This window comes from Amblyomma americanum, chromosome 9 (genome assembly GCF_052857255.1).
Source record: "Amblyomma americanum isolate KBUSLIRL-KWMA chromosome 9, ASM5285725v1, whole genome shotgun sequence".
Classification (NCBI taxonomy): Eukaryota; Metazoa; Arthropoda; class Arachnida; order Ixodida; family Ixodidae; genus Amblyomma; species Amblyomma americanum.
This window is the reverse complement of record NC_135505.1, coordinates 100,259,139-100,282,591: the sequence shown is the minus strand read 5'-3', so window position 1 is coordinate 100,282,591 and position 23,453 is coordinate 100,259,139. Positions and strand designations below refer to the sequence as shown.

Below are 23,453 nucleotides of genomic sequence, written 5' to 3'. Positions count from 1 at the left end.
GCAAAATCATTCGAAGAGGAAAGCACTAGGAAAAGATAGAAGAGAAATAAAAAGGTCAGTGTATGGCATCATTATACAAACACTTCACGCAGTTCTTTTGGTGATATACCAGATATGTCAATGTTAGTTTCTTTTAACACGCGATTTAGAAGTGTGGGAAGTAAAAATTTCAACATTTGATGTCCATAATTGGTTCTGCATTTGGCGACGTACCACACTTCTGGATGGCGAACATTATAAATAGGGAAGTTTTCCGCTAGTTGTGCTAAGCTTGTTATGGCGTCATTATTTTTTAGTAAACAGAGTTTATACAAACGACATAGCTTATAGTCATACATTGATGAAACCTGAATTAAATAGTGCTTCTTAAATAAACCTGCAGTGTGAGACCGATAAGGGATTTTACAGGCTAGGCGTAAAGCTCTTTTTTGTAAGATGGAAAGTTTACTAATATTTCCAGCTGTTGTTGTTGACCACACAAGAAACGCGTAACTTAATAAAGAACAAAATAATGAATTATATATGAGTATGTTAACAGAAGTAGGGAAGAAGTAGCAGTGACGGCGCATAATGCCGGTTGTCCTGGATAGTTTATTGATAATATAGTTCACGTGATGATCCCATGTCATGTTTTGTGAAAAGTATACGCCCAGTGATTTAAAGTTTTTGACCACTTCAATTTCATAGTTATTTAACAAAATAGGAGGCAACTGCACATATGTATGGCGGCGGTGAAATAAAACAGCCTTCGTTTTATTACTGTTAACTTTAAGACAGTTCATTTGTGCCCATGCATTAATTTTTGACAGTGCGCTATTTGCTCGACTAGCTAAATCTGCATATGATTCACCTCGTGAATCATCGTGATGACAAACTCGTGTCATCAGCATAGATTATGTGATGGGCCGTTTTATCGATGCGGTCTATCTCATTAATATAAAGGATGAACAGAAATGGGCCCAGTATGCTTCCCTGCGGGACACCTGCTTTAATGGATTTTATCGAGGAATGTTCTCCTTCAATGACGACAAATTGAGAACGGTATTGCAAGTAGGACATAATTAATTTGTTCGCGATGCCTCTTATGCCGTAGTGATCAAGTTTTTGTAGCAGTAGTTCATGATTAATTAAGTCGAAGGCTTTTGAAAAATCCAAAAAAAGGCCAAGTACCATATTTCTTCATTCAAATTTTCCTAATATGAATTCTTTTTGGGCGAGTAATGCGAGTTCTGTAGATTTGTTTTTGCGAAAACCATACTGTGAGGAGCTTATCAATTTAAAGCGGTCAGTGAATGAAGTAAGGCGTTTCAAAATTATTTTCTCCAAACCCTTGGAAAACACAGGTAGAATCGATATAGGACGGTAGTTGGACAAATCATTTCTGTTACCCTTTTTAAATACAACTTTTACTTTTGCAATTTGCATGCTTCGGGGAAAAATTCCCGTCGACAAACTAATATTGAAAATATGGGTAAGACAAGGTGCTAGTAAATCAATTACGTGTTTTACGGGCTTCATTTGAATATTGCCCGCGTCCGCGGCTCTGCTATTGCTCAGGGCTAAAAAAAGTGGCTACAACCTCACTATTTGAGACTGGCTCTAGAAATATGGTTGAATTACTTCGGTCATTCATATATTTTAGGTCAGAAGTGCTGGTGCTATGGTCCCCAACTGACAGAAAGAAGTCATTGAAAGCGTTGGCTAGCTCAGCGCCTTGAATTTCTGCCCCATCCTTAACTATATTAGTCACCGCTTCTGATGCATTATTAATTACAGTGTTAAGTGCCTTCCATACATTGTCTGTGCGTCCTTGTGTTGAGTTGAACAGGTTAGAATAATATTGCTTTTTTGCATCACGAAGGTATTTAGTGACAAAATTTCTGTATTTCTTGAATTCCTTGAGCGCTTCGGGCGATTTACTAACAATAAATCTCTTAAACAGTTTATCCCGATGTTTCATAAGCTGAAGGCTTTCTTTATTTACCCATGGTTTCCGACTTTTTTTGCATATTTTAAACGCCTTGATTGGGAAACATGCCAAGTATATTTCAGAGAACTTTTCCATAAATAAATCGTATGCTAAGTTGGGGTCGCTCTCTGTAAACACATCGGTCCAGCTTACTCTGCTTAAGCAGTCTCTAAAAGCAGATAGCGTTTCAGGAGTTATGAGTCTGTAGGAATATTCCGAGCGTAGTTGTTTAGGTGTATTATGCACTTGACTGACGAATAAAAATATAGGCAAGTGGTCGCTAATATTGTTAATTAAGGTGCCAGCTCTAACAAGGGAAGGATCTGAATTGCTTATAAACAGATCAAGAAGTGTTGCTGATTGTGGGGTGATTCGCGTGGGCGTCGTTATGTAGTTTTGACAGGAATGACAGTTTAGTAATGATTCTAGTTCTGTCTTAGCACTGGTATCAGCTAACATGTTGATGTTGAAGTCACCACCTATAATAAGTGCGTATTTTCTTTGACTCACAAATTCTAAAAAAGAGTCTAAAAAAGAAAAGAACAGACGAACATTATTTGAAGGAGGGCGGTAACAAACACAAAAAACAGAAGTACCACATCTAATAGCAAGCGTCTCGTAGAAAGGAGTGATGAAGCAAAATTCAGACATAAGTTCAGAATCTATTGAGTTTGAGATTAACATTGCTATGCCACCACCCCTCTTTCCTGTGCGATTCATGTAGTAAGATTTGTACATTGGAACTGCAAACACATCCTCTTCAGAGGCAAACCATGTTTCTGAAAACATCACAACATCGAAGCGTATTTGCGCCTCACTAAAAAAATAATCAAGTTCATCCTGCTTATTTCTACCTGATCTAAGATTAAAATGAACACGACTACAGCATCTTTGGCCATTGGTATCATATAAGCTTTTAAGATTTATGACATCTTCTTGCTGACTTGAGAAGGGAAGCATGATGAAAGGAAACTGAAAAGAAACATCAGGAGGCAGTGCCAAGTGAAATCATATCAGAGCTTATCAAGGTCAGCAGCACAACGAATGACAATGGCGCTATCGCCCACTCTTTTTCTTACAAGAACCTTCCCGCTGCAATGCCAGGAAAAACGGTAATCATTTTTCTCTGTCCACTGTTTTGCGCAGCGAAGCAACTCTCTCTTTTGATGCGTCATGTTTTCAGTGATCGAAACACCAGATGAATCATTTCTAAGGGCTTTCCGCTTTTCCAGCCACTGATCACGGGTTGGCTGTTGGGCAAACCGCACAATAATCCCAGGCAATTTATTCGGTTTTGAGGGAAGTCTATGAATAGCGCAGATGTCGTTCCCTGTCAGCTCTGGCAAGTCTACAGTCCTGGCTACATTGTTCAACTTAGACAGCAAGTCCTCGTTTGGCGTAGCTTGGATGCCGTGAACTTCTATGTTTAGCTTCCTGCTACGAAACTCAAGATCATTTACAGTGGCTTTCAGCTGCTGAATATCGCCTGAAGTGCAGGCAGTCTCTAATTTGCCTACACGTCTGTTCAAGCTATTGATGACTTTCTCTTGTTTAATCTGCCGGTTCAGGATGTCATCATACTTCTGGGACAATAGCTCAATAGAATCCTTGATCTCCCCAACTTGAGTTGGCAGTCCTGCCAGAGCATCGAGCCTTCGAGTTAAATCTGCCAGAAAGATAGTTAGCTCAGAGTCCATGCTCGCTTTGTCCCCACATTTGGATTTTGATGGACGGCAGGCTACACATCGCCATGTCCGGCGGCCGTTCTCGCCTTTGGTCTTAAAGGTTGACTCTGACCTTCCAGAGCAACTACCAAAATGGTAAGAGGACTCACATTCGCTGCACTTCAGGACGCGTCCGTCATCTGGCAGGGGCTCGTCGCAGGACTGGCATGTGTTTGCCATGACGAGTAGTCCAGAAGAACTCTTTTCCTCTCACATGCAAACCTTGTGAAATTTGAAAGCGCAGTCTGCATCACCCTTGTGTATATCGCTGGAACCGCGCACTACCTTGCACAAAATTCAACACCTCTTAGCAGCCTCCAGCTTTTAGAGGCAACGCTTGTTCGTAATACCAAGCAGGGAGGGCATAAGCTGCTTGTCTTGGAACCATGGGCTGGTTTCTAATTTAACTTCTCACTTCGGGGTGCACATTGGTCGATTGCTGGACACAAATGAAGGCAGACTGTATATTTCCTTTAGCCTGCCATTACTTCATGCTGTTGGCTCTTTAAAATCATAGTTTAAAACTACAACATCAACAGCCACAGTCTTGTTTGGTGACTGCATAGGAAAGGGCTCGGCCCTGCCATTCGTGATTCAAGAGGTACGAAACGAGAGTTCTCGATCAGTGCTGCTCCCTACCTGCTTCTTTTGCAATCAAGTTGCATGTATCGCTTGGGACGCAACAACATGCTGTACGTCTACAGCTGACGTTGGCCGCGGTCCAGGTGAGCAAGTTCAAGTAGCCGGTAGTTAATGTAACCACTTTCCGCAGAAGGCAGCGGAGGGCCGCTGCCGTAGATCTGTTTAAGGAGCACCGTACGCGACATGCGAAGGGCATGGGTACGAATGGCTCGGGGGGGAGGGGGAGCCGTTCTCTATTCTAATTTATTCTAAGTTATCTACAGTCGAAATGACTTACTTTTCCATCAGCAAAAGCCGCACAAAATAAGAATAACTTCCCGTATGCCTGCCGTAGCCTCAGAATCGCACAGAATGATGAAGTGAGGGGGTGCTTGGCTCCATTTTGACGAGAGGACTTATTCCTCTGATTGAAACGTTAACAAAGCACACTGAAGCTTTTCCCGTCCTTCTGAACTATGTGTACCAAGAAACCTGCTCGACATGTTTCTACCGCGGCCTTAGACATACTATATGTAACTGTTGCGAGGAAGGCACTATGAACCAGAAGTATATATGCAGTTGGTGTTTCAAGAAAGGTGATCACCAATTAAAAGTTTTTTAGACAAAGACAACGTATTTGCAGCATAGTAATAATGGCGTTGACGAACGCAACGTCAAAAAACTGACCAATCATGTCAGCTAGTGCACTGAAGAACTAAATTCCAATAGTTCTTCATTATTACCGATAGGCACCTTACTGATATTAAATATTCATAGCCGGTCTTTATCCGTTCTTACAATTGCGAACACGCGATTGCCCTCTGGGCTTTAGCTAAGCAAAATTTGACTATTTCTACTAGATACGTGCACTGGAGGCGTTGCTATTGCCTGCATGCTTTTAGAAAGCGCATGCATTTTGGCACGATGTAGCCAAGTTTTAGAGCCAAAGCGGCGAGTGTAATCGCGTTTTCGGAGTACAAAAACTGATATGCCTATTACTAACCGCTAGCTTCAGATCAATAATTGCAATCGGGAGCATGTCGGTAATAGTTAAAAATTGATTTTAGTTCATCAATTTTATCATTCGCTCGTTTATTGACGTCCGCCCAAACTGGTATTAATACACCGCTAAAAGCTTCTCTGTACTCCAAAAAAAAACATTTTTAGAAATTAATGATCATCCTCTCCGAAGCACCTAGCATAAATGAAAATGCCAACTGTCACTGAAACCAAGGCGTACGTAGGACATGTGTCTATTCTTTTTATTTTTATAATTTATTTGATTAATGGGCTATTAGTGGTGTAGCTGTATTACCGCTGAAAGATACTACCATATGGCGCTGGTTGTATCCGAACCCACAAACTTCAAGTTTTCACGTCCGGTGCTCTATCAACTTAGCTGTGGGGACGGCTGTTCCATCTTCTGCTTTCGGGAGTGCTTTTAACACGATAGCTTTGAGGCTTCCATTGTGCAGAAAATCCGGTGTCGTCGACGTCATCGGAGCCGGGAGCGAAGGATAGGGCAGGGTAGGGTGGCCCAGCGAGCCACTGTGTCCACTCGATGGGGCCACCTTGTGGCTGACCTGGGATACAATATTCTGCTGGGCTTCGAGTAACACACAGTAGTTAAAAATATCCTGTATAAGCAACCTCAGTGGCTACCTAAGTCACGTGACCTTCTGGGGTAATCAAAACCTGCCCACCGGATTGTGAGCAGACTGACCACCGTGGCAGGTGACAGGTAAATTAATGATTGATTGCGATAGGTTACTATAGAAGAGGAATTTGGGTCGCAGAAGCCCCAATGGTGAAAGCGCCTGTCATCGCAGGGCAGTGCGCGCATACCTTAACCCCTGCACCACTGCACCAGGAGTGGTGCGAACTATATTAGGGTGTTATGAACGTTAAGTTGAGAGTGACCAATTCCGCATGCTGTTAACTCGTGGACACTATCGCGTCGTACTTTAAGGCTTTGCTCAAGTGTTCCCTCCAATTTTCTTTTTGATAGCGTTGTTTATTGCCTCTGGGCATAAGGGGAATTGGGAAGAAAAGAGAAAGGAAAGGAAAGAGTGGGTGGGTGTTAAATAACGCAGGAAAGGTGGGCCGATCTAATGTAGGCGAGGAGGGAGCTGTGATGTGGCCCTTGCGTCCAAACAATATATGAGGACGGGTTGTCTCGGTGGAGGCCCGCCGCTGCCAGGTGGCGAATTCTAGTTGGCTTCAGCGCCGGGCAAACCCACAACAAGTGGTGAATGTCAGCCTCAGTGCCTTGCGAGTGGCAGACTAGACATCCTAGGTGGGGATATAAGTCGCGAAGTTGAGGCCACGTCCGAGTTACGGCAGGAGGGAGGGCAACCGCGACCCGGATCCTCCGGAGCACCCCCTCCTCCTCAAGGGTAAGACCGCGGGGGAGGGTTATCGCACACTGAGGGACGAGAGCACGTGTGCGGCGCCGGAGGTGTTCCTTTCTTGTAAGAAGGAGGGTAGCATCATCCATACTGAAGAATCGAGGCATTGATGTGTGTAGGGTTGGCAAGCGGGTTGCAAAATATACAGAACTTTGTGAATTGAGTAGGTCACGTGGGACCCACTCAATTCGAATGAATTGCGGGATGCGAGCCGCCAGGAGATGTATATTCTGGCAGACTTCTGGGCTGCGGCTAACGCGTCGGAGTAGACGAGTCGCTTGAAGGACGTCAGTGCAGATTATAATGTGGGCTGTAGGAAGGAAGGTAACTACGAATACAGATCGAAGAGCATCTTGTATAGCAAGCAGCTCAGCACAGAAGGAAGTAGGGGGTCCCGCGAATCGAAACCTGGCCGTCTTGTTAAGTGCAGGCTGTCAGGGACAGTAAACTGCAGTCGTTGATACAAAGCCCTGGATACTGGTATCAACATATATAATAATCGAGCCACTGGGTAGGTGACGGTCTTGTTCCGCGATTAGCTCGCGAAGGGATGATGCAGCAAAAGGTGAGATTGGGCGACGTAGATCGGTAGATTTGTTGTCGCTCAGCTGCACAAAGTCCCATGGAGGAAGAACTGGCGGTCGCGACGACAGTATGGTGTGCAATGAAGCAAAGATTCCGGAGTGCTCGTGGTGAATGCAAAAGGGTGGCCTTAAGGCTACGAGCATCATGGCGCTGCTGCACAAGCTCGCCAAGGGTATTTAACTGAGCATTTTCTTGAAGTGCCACTATTAGTGTGATGCGTGTAAGGCAAGTGATAGCTTTCATTGCCTCTCGATTGACGGCTTCCAGACGATCCCACTGAGCTCTGGTTAAGTGTTGGAACTGTGCTTGGTAAATGAGGCGTGGTTGCAAAACCGCTTTCACCAAATATCGTGCGACATGGGAGCGAGCGCCGCCGGTTTTGGGAGCAATACGTCTGATTAGGCCCAAAGTCTGCAACGCCTGCTTTTTTGCGTGAGAAAGCCAGGTAGTACCCGTTCCGGAGTGATGTATCGACAAACCCAGAATTTTCAATGTCGAAGATTCTTGAAGTGTGGTTCAAGATAGTTGGAGACGGATTGGCATGGCAGCGAATTTGCGGCGTCCCCAGCGGTTGGCCACTGACGTGAACGTAGTTTTGCTCACGGAAAGCTGTAGGCCGACAGATTTAGCGTAATTGGCGGTAATATCTAAGGCTGACAGTAGGGCCGTCGCTTGAGTTAGCAGGTCATGGTGAGTGCTCCATACCATGATATCATCGGCGTACAGTAAGAACTGGACCTCATGTAAGCGCCATGCAAGAGGAATGAAGGCAATATTGAACAGCGTTGGTGACAGTGCCGAGTCTTGGGGTACACCGCGAACAGATTCAAATGATCCTATGGAGTCACCACTAAGGCGTATGGCAAATCGTCTGCCTTCAACGAAGGATTTTATAAAATTGCATACTCGAAGAGGGAAATGCAGCATGTCAATAGAATGCAAAATGGTAGCAAGACGTATATTATCATAAGCCTTTTCGATACCCATGGCGAGGACGGTACGTACACTGTGCCTACGAGTTGATGACAGAACTTGCGACGCCAAGACAGCCAAACCATCCTCAGTGACGATGAATGGTCGGAAGCCAATTTTGGGCGGGGTGGTAGAAACCGTGGTGCTCCAGCCACCACGACAGTCGTGTGGCTGACATTTTCTCTGTCAGCTTGCACAGTTTTGATGTTAGAGAAACAGGCCGGAAGTTGCCAAGATCCGTCGGTGGCTTCCCTGCTTTTGGAATTTGGATCACAGTGGCCAATTTCCAGGTCTCAGGAACAGAGCCGTTTAGCCCTACTGTGTTAATAGTGTTGCGAAGTTGAGGGAGGACAGCACAACTCATGTTCTTGTGCACCTCATATGGAATGGCATCCGCACTGGGCCATGTATTTCGTTTAGTCTGATCTATGGCTGCAAGCAACTCAGGCATGGTAAAAGGAGACGCAACCCCCTCGGCATATGGTGCCGATGGCAGTTTATCTACGTGAGATGGAATCCCTGCCAAGATAGATGGGGTAGCTGAGGGTGGCAACACATCATATTTTGGAAAGAATTTCCGTGCCGCTTCTCTTGCGAAATCATCCGGAGACAAGTTAGCTGCGAAGCATTGCTAGATCCGTCGGGGCGACGGTGATCGTTTTCCATTGCACAGAAAGTTCGCCACAGAGATGAATTCGATGACTTCGCAGAAAACTGCTCGCACCACGCTTGCCATTGCCTTCGTGATAGATCGCGTTCGTATCTGCGAGCCTTAGCAGTAATATAGTTCAGTCTTATACGTGCCTTTGCTGATGTGGGATCACGTGCAGCTTGGCCTGTCGGCGAGCAGCCCACAAGGTTAGCAGACCGATATCTGGAACCGGGTGATCGATGTCTGCACAGGGGGAGGTGGTAGCCCTGTTTAACGCGCAGTGAATGCGGTCAACAAGCGATGGTGACGACACTGCAGGGAGATCCTGGAGATTAGTACGGAAACAATCCCGGTTGACAACCGAGCACTTTCTGCGTAACCGGCGAGCACGTGATGGGTGGACACCGATGATTATAGGGTGATGGTCACTCCCCAAACAGTCAGGCTCAAGGTGCCACGAGGGAGTGCCGGGGCCACACCACCACGTCAGATTAGGAGTATAAGTGGTACTGTAATTGTGACGCATAGCCCGCGTTGCTGAATCGGGGTGATTTAGAAGAATAAACAAGGCATCCGCGAAGGCATCAAGCACGCGCCTGCCGCGGGGGCTCAAAGTAGGGTACCCCCTATCTGGGTGTGGGGCGTTGAAGTCACCTACGACTAAAATCGGGCACCCGGGGTATTTCCTACGCACAGTCAACAATCAGCCCAGATTAATACGGGAGGGAGCGCCACCCGCTGGTCTTACGTAGTAGGATACCACCACAACAGTTGCCTTCGGAAATTTTACAGCAGCTGAAACTACCTCCTGATAGGAGGTGCATCAAGTTTCCAGAGAGAGGCATACTTGAGGGAAACGTGTGTCAACGTACACCTCCGCCTTTCCCGGAGGGGAAGCAGTGTGCACACGATGGTCGTTATCGAAGGCGACGCGTAACCTCTGAAACCCGGAATTGCTGGCAAGGCATTGGTCTCCTGCAGTAACATGGCCCACACCTGGAGCTTGTGCAAGCGAAGACTGGTTTTGAGCTCTCCCACTTTAGTGGAGAGGTCTCTACAGTTCCACTGGAGCACACCAGAAAAGCCGGAAAGCGCCATCTTCGGTTAGTAGTCCAAGCGTTGCAAGAGAACAGATGTCAGGTTGGATAACTGGGTAACTATGAAGCGGAGCAGGGATGCTGTAGATTTATCTGGCAAAGTAGCAGGTACTCTGGGAGGAGCGGTGAAAGAAGCTGGTGGGCGGGACATGCTCGGTGCTGATTCATCATTTATAGTGGCCGTGCCAGATCCCGCTGCATGTCTACGGCGGGCAAACAGTTCACGATGTTGTCGGATTGTCGGGGCCTTGAGACCTCTGCCAAAAGGCGTGCAATTTGGTCATCAACTGCTACCATGCCATCGTTGAGAGGTTCCGGGATTCTACGTTGTTTTGTAGCCTGCTGATGTCGGGAGTCCTTACGCACTTTTTCGCTATAAGTCGGCTGGGTAGCAGTTTCATGCGTGTGCAGCACGGGAAGTTCGGGCCATTCGTCATGATCCGACTGGAGAGCTGCAAACCGGTTGGAAGTCTGCACAAGGGACGTAATCACGTTCTCAGTCATTTGCTTAGAATACCCACGACGAATGTTTTCTGTTGTCTTCTGCTTTGTGGGGCAAGTGGGCGATGTGATGCCGTGGTCGTCAGTTTTACAGACCCCACATCTGTGCGCCGCTGCGCCTTCCGGCGCAGGTTCCACTTGAGCTGTGAAAGGGCAGGATCTACGCATATGGCCAGGTCTGAAGCAACTGTAGCAGTAGACGGCGGTTGGTTTGTATGGCCGAGGCCGTAAAATGCAGCCATATTAATACAAGCAGGCTGGAAGTGTTGGTGGGCCTTGCAGGGTGGCGATGCATGAGCGCCCTTTTCCCATATAACGTGCTTGGGTCACTCGGTGAGTGGGATAATAAAGCTGACGCTGAAGGGCGGCCTGGTACTCATTGACATCGACGTTGTAGACAGCACAACGTTGCAAGTCGGATCCATCAACCAGGTACACCTGTACCGGCACCGAGACCTCGCTGCTAACTGCAATGCACTGTAGCGTTTGCAGGCGTTCCACGGCAGCCAAGGTCGAGAGCCACACAGCAATGGTATTGGACTTCTTCTGGCCGTAAAGCCGCAAAAACCTTTCGTTCCGAGACATTGATCCAGATTTGCCGGCAGAATTCTGGTCGGTATATCTGCACGGCGTTTCGTTGCCGGAGATTTGACAGTGGCTTTGTCCTCACTGAGCGATGGGTAGACACATCTGGGCGGTCTGTGGTTAGGCAGGAACGCTTGCCTTGTGAGCCGCAGCTGACCGAAGAGGAACCCGTTGCAGCGTCTCCCGAAGGGCGCTTTTAAGAAGAGCGGAGCACCGGCGGCCCGATGACAGGTCCATTGGAGTGCTCGGCGTCTCATGTAGTACTGGTAGAGGTCGATCCAGAAGTATAGGCTGAGCAGCCGTATCTGTGTTCCGCCCAGAGGGCAAATCACTCAGGAGCTGTTGTACATCTGAAGAAGGCCGGGCAGGAGCCGTATCCGAAGGAACAAAGGCACGATTTTGGAGGTCTGGTCAATGCTCATGGGGCAGATGTACTGCCGGGAAAGCCACCTAGGCAAGCGGCGCAGGCGGAGCTACCCCCGCCAGCACGTCACCGGAGGCGCTAGGCCTAGCCTCGGTGTTCGTAACCAAATCTTGGGTGTGGTCACCAGGGCCACCCTTGTTTATAGCAGCGGGCCCAGTACTTCCTATAATACTAGTGTGTTGCGTAGAATGTGATAGAACATGGAGGGTAGGTGTATGAGAACCCCCTTGTGCTGCCTATGACATCAAGAATGCTTTGCCGCGTTAAGCTATTGAGCAGACAAGGCTAGAGTAATGAGGGGCTCGTTATGACATTGATATGCAGGAAGCCAATTCACCGAAAGCAAGGAGCACAAAGAAAGGTTTCTATATTTCTTATTTTGTTTTAAATTGTTGAGTTGATCAATGGTAAATAAATACTGTAATTATATTATCGCAGAAAGGTAATTGACCGGAAAGCAGAACCAAAACCATATGCCGCCTGTGTACATCTTGCGTTATGCCTTAGTAGGTATGCCATAACGCGCCCCTCATTTCCCTTGTCTGTTTTAACGAGGTCCTCGATTCTGGCAGTCTTGATGCCACAGGCAGCATAAAATGCTACTCGCATAGATTCTGCCCTCCGTTTTTATTTACGACCCACGTTGCGCTGGCTGTAGTCTAGGACGTACTACATCCGCCCTTATGAACGAGGGTAGCGCTGCTGAGCACTCCCGAGATCTGGTTACGCGCAAAAAACATACTCTAAGCAAAAGTACAGACAGCCGTCGCTGTAGCAGAGCTGGTAGAGCACCGGACGGAAAATCCGGAGGTTGTGGGTTCGGACCCAATCAGTGACACATGGTTGTTTTTTCTTCTGGATTTAAATAGCTTATATTTCAGCGATGGTACAGTTGAACTATTAAATTGCCATTGGTCATCTCCATGTTTTAAATAAAAAAGAAACATTCCATTCTGCTCCTTGGCTTGTTTGGTGGCTTGTTTTTTTTTGGCATGTATGTCAAAATAAGCAACTGATTTTCCTTTACTTGCCAGCTCATTACATAAACTGGTCACGATGGAAATGATCAACATGGCAGGTGGAATTTCAGTTAATTATTGGTCGCGAGAGATTGTGTTTGGAAAGTGCAACTTGTTTCTCCTAAGCACCACCGATGGCCGCACGTTGCATCTCAGGAGAGTAGCGCATCGCTGAACCAGTGCAGCAGTGTGCGATGAGTCACCTAACATTCAAAACATAAATACCCACGAAAGCAGCAGGTTTGACAGCCGTCGCCGGAGCACCGAACGCGACATTTGGAGGTCGTGGGTTCAGATCCCACCGGCGGCTTGCTTGTTTTTTCTGCTGCTTTATAAGCAATTTTCTTTAAGCGACATATTAATCGAAGTATTATTCTCACATTGATTGGAACTACAAACAAAAAAATAGAAGCATTCCCCTATGCGCCTTAGTTTCGGTGACTGTTGGCTTCATTCTTAGGTTTGTCAAACGAGCCCCTCATTTCATTTGCCTTGCCTTGCCTGCTATATATATATATATATATATATATATATATATATATATATATATATATATATATATATATATATATATATATATATATATATATATATATATATATATATGCATTATACGGCCCCTTGCCCTCACTATCAAGTTCGCTTTGAGGGCGGAGTTTATACATCCTCGCTCGCTCTGTGTCCTTATATTGACAAGACTGTTTCATTGTAAGCCTGCCCTGACGAAGGGAATACCATTCCCGAAACTGTTGGCACAATAAACCTTTAAAACGAACAGTCGCGTTTGTCGTAATACTGTATATATATATATATATATATATATATATATATATATATATATATATATATATATATATATATATATATATAATAGTTAATTGTAGCTGTTGTAGCCACCTAGAGCCTAACTATTAGTGTGCATAACAGGTGGTGATGTCTGATGCAAAATTTCCTGGCTTGGCGCAGTTGTTGTGCCTGATGTTAATCCTCCCAAACGAGGAAAGCGGCATAGAGAGAGGGCAGAGGAGACATGGAGGCGACGTGTGCCAGACTAAGCTGAGCCTAATTCTTAACTCATTGCAGCAAATTAGCCGCGGAAGGCAGTTACAATAATCTACAATCTCCTCCCTCTTGTGACGCTGTAAAAAAAAGATGATTAGGATACTAAAAAGGCAATAGCTGTACTCTCTCGATGTCGCTTTCCTCGTTTGGGAAGATGAACATCAGGCATCAACTGCGTGAAGTCAGGAAATTTGCATCAGTCGTCACCACCTTGCATGCACAGTTAGGTGGCATGCGCACAATAAACGCAAGCGATTATCGCTAACGATGAGCATGCTAAAATTTTATAAATACAGCTACCGTGGAAGGTAACAAAATTTAAAATTTCAAGTTAAACATGTTAAAAATTTTATTCATTCTCGTTAATAGATAAGTGACGAGGTCAGTTATCCGCTCAATTTATGCGCGTGTAGCATAGCTGTGACAACGGGTTTCGCGTAGCGCGTGCCTCTTGTTTTTTAAGAAAATCCATGTAGCGATTTAAAATTCTCTTTTTTAGCCTTTAGTGGGTCTAAAGAGTAAATTTGAGCTCCATCTGTAGCCTCTACCCTACCATTCGTTTCTCCTGTCGCTCGAATCTTCGTTAATGTAGCCGAAGTATGCATGCGAATGGGACTTCATTGCGTGTTGAGCTAGACGAGATGCCCAAAGCTGTTGGGTTTACATATGTTCAGCGCCCAAAGAGGCCGCTTGATTTATTTGCAGGCAGTCTCCAAATGCTGGCGGCCTTGCTTCGCCCAAGCATGCTTGTGTTCCACACATAATCGTAGAGAATACTAGCCGTTGCGGGGGTTCGCTCTTTTCGTTTTACTTTCGGCAGAAACGGATCAGGTTCTTCCACTGATATCAGTCGTGACAATGTGAAGAGCTCCGGGGCTGCTATTTCAATTATCTGGTCATGTTAACGAGGAGAGCATTCTAAGCACGTAATCTTGTCTTTCTACGGTATTCGCGCCCTACCGGCTTGTCTAACTTTATACAATAAATATTGATCGTGTGTGCAGCCCAGACAGAGGTAACAAAGCGGCAAATACTAAGAGGCCGTGTTCGCGCGTTTCATTGCGTCTATTCGAATATCCACGTAAAAAAAGAATATGTATACTAAGTGTCTGCTTGTCAAATCTTCCGGAGGTGGAGACACCTGTCAAGTTGTTTTCTCTGGTTTATAAAGGGAATGACTTCATCGGAAGCAGTGGCGTTTTCAAAGATTACAGTATTCGGTCATTACATAAATGCACGCAAATAAATAGGAGTGCGTCAACCTGTTTTCGCTGTCTGTGATGAAGCCGCTCACTTTAAAGAAGGTATATACTCTCTCTTACTTTCAAAGAGTATGAAAACTATACGTCTAAAATTGTTTACAAAACGCGACCAATTTCTTCCCACAATAGAGGTAAAGTGTCTGTCCTTTCACTCTCACTGTATCCCTCTATTCGCTTGAAGGCCGACAAGAGCAGTAGCTCAATTTGAAATTTTTGAGAGCGCTGAGCGCAAAGCCCTTATGAATACCGGGATCGTGATCGATGACAGTCAACAAGATCCTGCGATTATTATTTAGCCTTCCGCATGAGTGACACGTTCGAAATAAGGAAGATACACTGATCATATGGCAGGGCGAATGTAAGAATTTCACTGGTTGGCGAAATTTTCCGCGCCGCTGTCACAATATTTCGCACACATGTGCGTGGGGTCTTGGATAGTCCGCACACGTGTTCCAACTTGCTTGACCTTTCGAGGTTTTTGATGTTTGTTCCTAACCCCGCTGAGACCAGACCAGGTCACGTGGGTCGCTGAAGCCCTTTAACAAAGGGTCTTTTAACGCCGTGTTTCGCGCTTTCGCACTCGCCCATAGCATGTGTCCCTCTATTCGGATAGCATGCTTGTTCGTGCGCTTAGCGAGCACTTCAAGCACACTGCCTTCAGCACAGCTAGCACTGATGGCCCAGTGACGCCGAGTGCGGTTTGACTCTGCGCGAGTTGCGGTTGCTACAAAACTCTTTTTTTTTCTCTCTGCAGTGCTATCCGGTGAATAGATACCTCTACTACTGTGAGAAGAGCAAGTTCGGATACTATTTCCACGACAAGAAAAAAAGATGCGTCTCGACTACAGACAACCTGCAGTACCTGTGCAGCTGCAATGTCAACCGGTTGCACTACATGTCAGATTGCGTGGAGCGCGCTTCCGGCAAAGACCCCAGGAGAGATAATTATTTACGCATGGTACCTAAGTACTTCTCACCCTGTAAGGCCACCGACATCAACACCGATTATTGGTTCCTCGATACCAAGAGGTAAATAATCAGCCTCAACTAAAATTCATTCCGAAGCTGCGTAAGATGGGGGTCCATAGCAGCGAAGCGCCACCAATGGCAAGGCGGCAGGAAGGCCGACTTGAATGAATTTTAGTTCTTAATGTTTTCTTGGCGCCGTGCTCTGTTTCGAATCGGCACTCATTCTGAGCGACGTGGCGGGTTTGTGATTTTAACGAGAATTTCAACATTTCACTATAGTGTCAGTGATGAAGATTACCGAGTGCATGATCTGGTATTGGTATCGAGGTTGAGGCACAGTGGGGAGCAACGGATATGCCTATCACTGCAAGCTCGGACAGACTCAGATACATGGCCCGTTACCGGCAGCACCTTCTGCAAAGAACGGTGGCAAGGCGGCCGCTTGTATTGCGAGGTCTGTCAGTGTGACCGTTCTGGTCCGTGGCCCTCCTGCTTGGCGATGGCCCACGGTGCAACGGTGAGCCACGTGCTTCATGGTATATATGGCGTAGTATATCGATATTTATCCGTAGCTTTTATTGCGCTTTTAGTGATTAAAATTATCTCTAATCAAGATTTTCACCAATGAGTATCTTGTCCCCGATGGCTTGTCGTTTAGTACAGCAAGTGTGCAAGGAAATAATCTTTTGCTTGCTCACGTTCAAGAGTACAAAACAGTGCAGTTTGAGAGAGGTAGAATTGCAGTTCATTCGCGTCTTGGTGCTCTAATTTGTGCGTCGAAAATTTCCCTAGTTGGACTGGTCAGTACACTTGAATCCTGCGATTGGCTGTTGGCGTTTCAGGACCAAGTGCCAGGCGTGGAGTTTCAAAGAAGGCAGATGCCCCACCAACCCAGGCAATCATAAACAGTACTATACAAAACAGAGCTGCGAGAATGACTGCTTAAATAAGAAGAACCCTCCACCGGGCTGCTTACATGAACGCGCCGGCGGTGTCTGCTCCATCGAAGTTATGAACTTTCCCATCTTCATGTACAAGCACTCTGACGGAGTAAGGCGGTGCCATCGGATGGAGTACGAGGCGATGAAAGACCACCAGTGTGTCGACGAAGACAAAAGGTCAGTTTCTGCCATGACCACGCCAAAGTTAGTTTTTCTCTTCGCGGACGCGTCATTCGCCTGCTGCAATCCTAGGTTGGAATGTCAATAGACCGGTAGGTATCATCCCTTAGCGAAAAGTAATTTCCTTTCGAATATACGGTGGGATATTTATATTGTATTTAAACATAATTTTTATTCAGAAATGCACTAAAACATGCAGAAAATGGGTTACTGAAATTTTACACCTGGTATTCTAAATATATTCTTAAAATTTTCCAAAAATACGTCACTAAAACATGCTTCGAGCACGTGTAAAATACAGAAAAAATATGTACGCGGTTTTAGCGTCTTGTCAAAGTAATAAAGTGTACTTCATTAAAATTTCTATGTAGAAAATTTCAACAATAGAAGTATATTTCAGTTTAAACAAATGTGCAGCTCTTTAAAATTTATTTGAAGGTATTAGCTGCCATGGAACAGTCTAGTGCTCGAAATTTTTCTATGTAGAAAATATTAATAATAGAAGTATATTTCAGTTTAAAGAAATGGACAGCCCTTTAAAATTTATTTGAATCTATTAGCTGCCATGGAGCAGTCTCGTGCTCGAAATCGAGTTTCGGGAAATTCCATTTGCATGCTGGAAATGTATTTAAAGTGTTATTTCGGAATTACGACATTAATTAATGCAAAGTATACTTCAATTCCAACAAATGGACAGTCCGCGTCAGCATATTTGCAGCGCACTTGAAGGTGCCGTGGAACAACCTAGTGCTCGAAATGCCGTTTCAGGGAACAGTGAAAACTCTCCCTTTACAGTCGTCCTTTCGTTTCTTCTTCTTCTAGCAGGAAGGCAATCGCCACTTATTTAAATTAAGTTTGGACGGCGCGATAGCTTTATACCGGCAAGGGCGCTATGCCCGCCTCCGGGCCCGAACATGCCAGTAAAAAGGACGTCGACTGGAAAGGCCGACCGGTTCCCATAGAAGCCCATATATTTGTTGGTTGACAGTTCGACTCATAACCGATGTCAGACCCAAGTTACGGGGAGCAGTTCGTTTAAAGATAGCCCCCGGATTCCAACGTGACCACTCCGACACTAGTGCGATAATTTTGGGACCCACAGTCTTTGCGCGAAGAATGCCTCACCGTGCAAGTTAATGGGCCGCCTCTCGGGGGGGTATATACTAGGGAAGCCAAGTATCACACTTGCCGAAACAGTAACTCTTTGCTGACGTCACTTTCCGTCGGCATTTCCTGCGTGGCGACAACTTTCCCGTTGAGGTTCCGTCACCTGACCTTGCATTGAGATGGACTTCTTGATGACAACGCGTTTTATCTGGGATTGCCTTCTGATGCTTATAGCCGGTTCAGTCATAAGTTCTGCTGTTGACAACACTGATGTGTCCCCTCCGGTAAATCCAACTAGTACACCTTTTTAAGCCGAAGTGAATATATATTTAATGTGTTAATTGTATATTTTAGTGTATATTTAATGAAATGTAATGTATTTAATGGACATTTTCTCATATATTTAATGTGTAATAGATATACTAAGAGGACAGAAATTGTATTTTTGATGCATTTGTGAGAATGTTCAAAATATACTCCTACGATACTTAGAAGACATTCGTATTGCAATTTATGCAAAGGGACAAAAAATAAACAATTGATATGAAATTAATACAACGCGTTCGATATGCATTTTTAGCGCAACCTTTTTTTTCGCTAAGGGATGTCACAAAATCTGGCCACACAAAAATACACGGAAAAATATAAAATCTAGCCGAAATATCTTGATGGTGTCCGTCCAAGCATTGTCTTCATGCGAAGGTAATCTAAGTGTGTAGATCTGTCTTCATTTTTGCCTTGACGCCCCACCGTTTGCGGGGATTGTGCGTGGCAACACAAAGGGTAATTTCATTCGGTTCTGCTCTAAAATCTATTCCTATGGTATGCTCTCTTCTGCATATATATATATATATATATATATATATATATATATATATATATATATATATATATATATATATATATATATATATATATATATATATATATATATATATATATATATATATATATATATATATATATATATATATATGTGTGTGTGTGTGTGTGTGTGTGTGTGTGTGTGTGTGTGTGTGTGTGTGTGTGTGTGTGTGTGTGTGTGTGTGTGTGTGCGTGCGTGCGTGTGTGTGTGTGTGTGTGTGTAGTGTGTGGAAAGATATGGGAGTGGTTAATTATTATTATGCGATGAGAAGCGTTAGTATCAGGTGTTGTTGCTTCTAATACCTTCATTCATACTACTCATCTTCTTATATTGCACCGCTGTATTAGTTTTATGTGTACTATATTTTCTCATCTATATATAAAATACTTCATTATTCATCATCAATTTGATTTATTTCTTTGCTGAAATTTATACGGCAGAAGCCGCATACTAGCGTCACCATAATCTCCTTACAAACGGAAAAAGAAATCTCCCTCCCTTCACTTTGCAGTCTTGCAGTCGTAGCAGATGACTATTACGATTGGCAGGTGGATCTGCCGTGTACTAACCGCAGCAGGTGACAGGTCGGTCTCGCTATCAGCCAGGTGGTAGACGGTGCAAGATTGCTGCTGCCACCTACCTAAAACAAGCTAACATCGAACACTTTTTCTTCTCGTCTGGGTCATTCAATGCTAACGAATGAAAAATTATGAGAATTTTCACTCTAATCCACGCCGTGACGTCGGGACCGAAAATAGCCTCCGGGGTCGTCATCCCAGTATGAATGGAAGTGTATTCTAAAGCTCAATTGACGTTACTGCAGTTCATTTATGAAAACCTCTACTGGCGGCTTTAACCGCATTCACCTGGGGAACTGTTCATTATCATCATCATCATCATCATCGTCATCATCATCACCATCATCAGCCTGACTAAGCGGACTGCTGGGTAAAGGTATCTCCCATGTCTCCCTAATTGACCTTGTCTTTTGCCAGCTTCGGCCACCCCATCCCTCAAACCTTAATCTCATACGCCCACCTAACCTTCTGCAGCCCCCGGCTACGCTTGCCTTCTATTCGAATCTACCGTGTTACCCTTAAGGTTAGAAAACTATATTTGCCGTGAAAAGTGCTTTTTTGATCTTTTGAACACAGTTATTCTAATGTTCTGGCCTTGTTTTGTTTTATCACCGAACTAACGCAGGTTCGACACATTGGAGGAGTGCAATAAGGTGTGCAGAAAATTCATGCGTGGCAAGAGACGCAAAAGATCGGCAAACTTCATGAGGGCAGCTAGAATTCAGCCCCGGAAAGAATGCCCTCCCCGAGAACATGACTGGTGTTATACACCGGGACTGGGAAAAATTGTAACTTTCCCACCGGGATGTCCAGTTCCCAACTATTAGTAACAGCAACGTCACAACGTCACAAGTGCCTCAAAATAACAAGAGAAGACGTCGACGTGCACCGTACTCTTGCCATTATGGACTCGTGAGCCTTTTAAGGGTCAGTTTTAATTGTAGTTTCACGCATTGTAACTAAGGGTGATGACACGGCAATCGTGGATGACACCGTGAGACTGCTGTTGCGGCTCATTTCAGGAGATTAAGGAGGGATTCTGAACATTTGAGTGCAACGGCCATCATTTAAAACAGAGCGAGTAGGCGACTCGTTAATGGAACGTGTGCCGCTGCCATAACGTCGTTATATTGCCGTGCATGCACTATAGCATACTTTGATAGGCCGTGCCGATGGGTTGTCGAATTGGCACAATATTCCGTTGAGCTCAAGTGTAGCCTTTTGTGAACTCTGATCTCTGCAAATTTCTTTTGTTCTTACGGCATTACGTGTCACTTTTCTTTGGCTGCTCCCGCATCACGAGTGTGATAACTACAGAGCACGATAATCATATGTACCCTGCGCAAGCTAGAATACACAGATACGGACCCTTCTTTATGTGCCTTTGTGGCTAAGAGGCTTTGCCTTTCCGATACGGGAGGCAAGGTCGCAGAGTTAAACCCTCGCCAGGAGAGCAGCATTTTAGTGGAACCGAATTCCGAACACCCCCGTGTACTGCATCACGTGGGGGCATGTCAAAGAACTCCAGCTGGGTTTAACCTCACTCTCCTATCCCATGCGTCGCTTCAGGAAGCTAAACTCCGCATTCCACTCGTATCAACTTATTTACAGGAACTTTTCCCTCTGGACGCCCATTTCCTCCGCGTACAGCACCCCCCCCCCTTTCACCCTCAGGAAAAAGTAGAAAAAACGTGCATTTCTTATAATGAGCCTATTTTTGAATTGCGCACAGAACTGGAGGATTTCCCACGGTTCAAACCACACTTGTCGAACTCCGTCATCTCAGTCGCGTTTTACGCCTCACGCAAACAAAGCATCAGTGTTTCTGTATTTATGCGGATAATGCGCCACATGCTATCATTGCGGTGGTCGGGGAGCGGGTTTACGCCACACAACGCCTCTTGCAAGAAAGCGGCGGAATCACGCATTTTGCCCTGACAGCCAGAATAGCGTGCCGGCAGCGCTTGAGGCTCCGATAAGCGCACGCCGTGTGCTCCCCTGCATGACAATTTCTTTGTTTCTTTTGCCCGATTCGCGTTGTTTCGGTGTCAAGCAAAAGGGTCATGCAAAGCTAAGAAGTAGGTGCAAAGACAAAGCTCAGTTGGTAGTGGCCGTGTTTTCTTATAGGCCACAACGCGAATGCTCCTCGGCTTAAGATTCGCGGAGCGCGCTGTATAGCGCTCCTTTGGAAGCCGATCGATTTGAAATTTCGACATTATTGTCTCTGTGCTCTGAGCGGCCAGCGAGTCACCTCCGTTCAGAACAATTTTCATTTAAAACTCCTGGCGTGAGGGGAGTGTCGACATGCGTCTCTAAGAACATAGAGAGGAGGAAATGATTGCGGTGTTGTGAAAGGTGTGTGAAGGTTGAGGGTGCCGGCATTGCGGTCTGCGACTGTGAGGCGCGGTGGCGGTCTATGCGACAATGCTGCTGGGCGCTTTTCTTCTGTGAGCTGCGGAACGAATTCCTTGCGAGGTGAACGATAAGAGGGCAATCTACTTGCTGACAGGGGCCACTTTCGCCGCTCTCTTGCAAGCAAACAACTGCGATGATAGCATGTTCCACATTAGCAACATGAGTACAGCCACACTGGGGCTTTGATCGATTTTCCGTAAAACGCTAATAAGGCGCAACACAGAAGCAAGCTACAGCTCTATGCCCTATGCTTGTGTATGGGGCTTTCTCTTCGTTTGGATAATTAATTTACGAGGGCCGTCATTTAGAATGACAGTAAATTCTCGAACTGTGGTGGCGTAGATCGCAGTTACAGCCGCAGCCATTAAAGTTGCAGTTCTGCTTTAAAGAAAAGGTATTATATCTGACACCATAATAAATGCACGCTCTATGGACGACTGCAAGACCGTTCATTAACAAGGTAAGGTACTGCGATATCTTGCTACTGTTGAGTTTTGTTTATTTTCAGTGGAATGAAAAACAAGCATGCTTTGCGACCATTATTTTCTTATCGCGTGGACACTTCTTTTGGCGAGATAGAGAGAGAATCTTATATCACCTGACCGCGATGAAACTTCTGTTGCTAAAGACATTAGAGAAGCTAGATTTGTTTATACGGTGAAGGCCTTTAATGAAAGCGGGCGCTGAGTCTGTTGCAATCAAATGCATGTTTCCCGTCGTCCACGAAAGGAGAAAGGAGATCAACATGGAGCGAGGCTGTGGATGTTAGCAGATATAATAGTTACGAAATATTATTGCGTGCTCTAGAACTGCATAAGCAAGGACTAGATTTTCATTAAGGTGTGAATTTGGCTTGTTGGTCACTGATGAAAACTGTTGCAATAAAGTCTTTGTTGTTAGTAGCGCTCGTGGTGTGCCCCTCTCTCGTCTTCTCTCTTGCGCTAAGCTGCTTTCATAGATTTTACAACTTTCCACTCTTTACGCTGTGGCTGTGCCTTCTAATACTCAGTGTACAAATGCTTCTAGAGTACTCCGGCTAAGTGCTATTTTCTTACCGGATTTAATAACACTTGTCTCCTGTTAACTTGGCAGCCACAGTATGCCACAAAGAGAAAAGGGGGCTGCACAACGTTTGTCCCTCTGAGTGCATTAATATACTCGTTCTTTCTCTATTTGACGTGCTTGCATGCGTGCATTTGCGCGTGTGGGGCCATCAGTATGTGTCTATCCTTCTGGCGCGTCTTTCCTCAATATCTCGCAGCTGAGGTTTCTGTAGTTCCGTGGCTCATGGTAGTCTTTCAGGCATTAAAGGTCTGTACCGCCAAAGCGCCAGGCCCAGAGATGAGGTCAGCGTCTTGGAGAGCTCAGCGTCACTAATATTCTGGATCACCTCACTAAGAGGAGCTGCATCGTAGTTTAGGGCAGGCGAAAGAGAATAAACAAGAGCAGTACTGCGCCAGTTTTGTCGAAAAATTGTTTATAGGCTATTTCCCAAGTTAGTTATCGCCATAATAATG

At 45.3% G+C, this 23,453-nt stretch overlaps 1 protein-coding gene across 1 annotated transcript in view; it reads left to right on the top strand.

The window, feature by feature from the left end:
- Positions 1-20,590, top strand: part of LOC144103539 (uncharacterized) — a 46,079-nt gene extending 25,489 nt beyond the window's left edge. The window contains exons 4-6 of the mRNA XM_077636234.1: positions 15,636-15,910; positions 16,693-16,968; positions 20,147-20,590. Of these exons, the coding sequence (XP_077492360.1) occupies positions 15,636-15,910; positions 16,693-16,968; positions 20,147-20,348 (753 nt within the window). The 3' untranslated portion in view covers positions 20,349-20,590. The remainder of the gene's footprint in view (positions 1-15,635; positions 15,911-16,692; positions 16,969-20,146) is intronic.
- Positions 20,591-23,453: the final 2,863 nt, after the last annotated feature.